The sequence below is a fragment of the Phymastichus coffea genome, unplaced genomic scaffold (assembly GCF_024137745.1).
Source record: "Phymastichus coffea isolate CEN01 unplaced genomic scaffold, Cenicafe_Pcof_1.1 PCOF00038, whole genome shotgun sequence".
Classification (NCBI taxonomy): Eukaryota; Metazoa; Arthropoda; class Insecta; order Hymenoptera; family Eulophidae; genus Phymastichus; species Phymastichus coffea.
The window spans coordinates 670,512-672,921 of record NW_026706849.1 but is presented as its reverse complement, the minus strand read 5'-3'; the positions used below and the strand labels follow the sequence as shown (position 1 = coordinate 672,921).

At 29.3% G+C, this 2,410-nt stretch overlaps 1 protein-coding gene across 1 annotated transcript; it reads right to left on the bottom strand.

Moving 5' to 3' along the window:
- Positions 1-1,503: 1,503 nt before the first annotated feature.
- LOC131663680 (probable salivary secreted peptide) lies at positions 1,504-2,169 on the bottom strand. The gene has a single exon (XM_058934212.1). The coding sequence runs from the start codon at positions 2,126-2,128 to the stop codon at positions 1,718-1,720; it is 411 nt and encodes a 136-aa protein (XP_058790195.1). The 5' UTR covers positions 2,129-2,169; the 3' UTR covers positions 1,504-1,717.
- Between the last annotated feature and the right edge of the window lie 241 nt (positions 2,170-2,410).

Here is a 2,410-nt window from a genome sequence, read left to right as displayed (position 1 = left end):
AAGTATTGAATTCTTAACTTCAACTTTTTTACAATGTACTGTTTGATTAGACTCCGAATTATTTTGATTTGCGTTATGATTAAACTGAATAAAATGTAATAAAATATTGTGCTTTTTTATACAAATCTTGCAACCGGAAACACGGAATTTCATGGTAGAATAATTATTGCGGAGACAATTTAGGTATAATTTTTTTTCCGCGTGGCATTTGTTCTTTCACACGAATAGGGCTCCAATAATTGAAGATACGTACGTATAAATTCTTTGTTTTTGGTCACAAAAGGTGCACGAATCTATTTTTTGGTATGATAAATTCAGTAATTATATTTTCAGTTTATTTAGATCTGAACGACAAGCATTCGTAGCTCTATTGGTGAAACCGGATACATCTATTTTCAAAGCATTGCAAATGAATATTGACGTAATGTTATAAATACTGAGTTTAATTCTTTGATTCAGATGAAAACTTGGAAATTAGTAGATATTACATAAACATTTTGATGATACGTTTAGTTGCAAGAGATTTTGAACAGAAAGAAAGCATCGATTATTCGAAACTTTTAGTCCAAAGCTAAATACGAATCTATTAGATCAATATAAAATATTGTAACTCCATACAAAATTAAATTGATGAATTTTGATATTAAAATAGCCCTTCTACAGCGATTTAAAGAAAATATTTTTATATATCAAACCGAAGGATTTAACGATGTGACTGGAAGGATTTAGAATTATAGCTTCTATCCGATATGTAAACGATCCGTATGTTTAGTATAATCAAGATTGACGTATGATAATGTCTTCATTTATTGCTAATGGTTTTCTAACAGGTAAAAATAATACTAACGTGAAGAAACTTTAAATAATTGATTTCAATTTAAATGAAGTTGAATAAAGTTTTTGTGGTTAATTTTATTTTGAATCTAAAAATAATTTGACTCACCGTATAGGTATGAAAATGAAATATAGCTCAAGTAACATATTTATAAATTAATCTCATTAAGCTTAGAAGATTTTGAAACGTTTTAGTTGCTATTAAATTTATTTAATTACTACTCTAATAGAATGATGAATCATAACTGCAGAGGATAATTTTGAAAATGTCATTTCACTGAATAAAAGTTAACGTTATCGCGAAGTAATTGGTAATTTATTACATTTGTCAATTATTTTTCGGCCAGATATAAATTTTTCAGTTAATTATTTAAGCAGATTTTCAAGTAATTTCAGAGTGAATCATTGGAAAATGATAAAATGTATATTTCAATACATCAAAGGTATATTGAATGATCGATTATATTTTAATCGATATTGAATCAAGGAGTGTTAAGAATGAATGATTTTCTATTTGCATTTTGTTTGTTCGAAAACTTTTATCGTTTAAAATAAACAAATTTTACTTTTGTTTAAGACAGTCTTCTGTTGTCTGTCGAAAAATATATATCTTTTTAAAACAATTACACCATAAGTTTTAATTAAGTTTGAATGTCTTTATAATTCTGATTTTCATAACAACTTTATTCAGTTTGAAAAATATTCATTAATACAATTCATTTTAGGAGTATAATATTATAGAAGTATCAGATGTCATTGTCGAAGTCAAGTGGAAAAGTACAAGTGATTCATACAATTATGTTAGTGTTATCGGAAACATGTTAATTCACAAAGAAATACGTGTTCTGAACTAAAGCGTTAAACATTTCTTTTTTACTGACGTCTAGTAACGATGATGACCGTATAATTCTACCACAAAATTAATTCCGTGACCTTTTAGACTCTTAAACTTGAGTGTGACATTGTTAAAACCAATACCACCGGAAATACGCTGAGCAATAGCTCCCTTGCCATTTGTCTTCTGGTCGAGAGCACGAATCTGACTAATGGTGTAATTACTAGTTTGGTACGTTTTGGTAACAGTGACTACACTCATCCATTTGGATTTCTTAATGATATTTTCTCTGTACATCTGTTGATCGCCAGGTTGTCTTGTGCCAATAATTAGATTGTGCGATTTATTTCCACCAGTGTTGAAATCGTTGTTAAAGAATCCATACTGTGTTGAAGTGACAACTGTCGTCAAGGCCACAGTCAAAGCTACTAAAAGTCCCGTATTCGTTAAAAAACCCATTATTGCTTACTTGAAAGTCAATCGCGTTTGTGGCGGCTAAGTAAAATTTCAGCGGTTTTATTGAAACAGTTTTCATTATCTGTTCTTATCATCGCTTCTTATCTCTATATAGTTGGCATCACCTGCGTATACGTAACACGAATGCATCCGATCACATTTCTTGATTTTTTTATGTATGACGTACACTGTGTACTATATGCAAACATCATAACATATTACGCTGATTCTTGGCTTGGTAATTGAATTTTAGGAACAAGTAAGCCTTATTGTACAAATATACTC

Excerpts from the sequence above, each read along its gene's own strand:
- LOC131663680 (XM_058934212.1), bottom strand. The coding sequence starts at position 2,128 with ATGGGTTTTTTAACGAATACGGGACTTTTAGTAGCTTTGACTGTGGCC.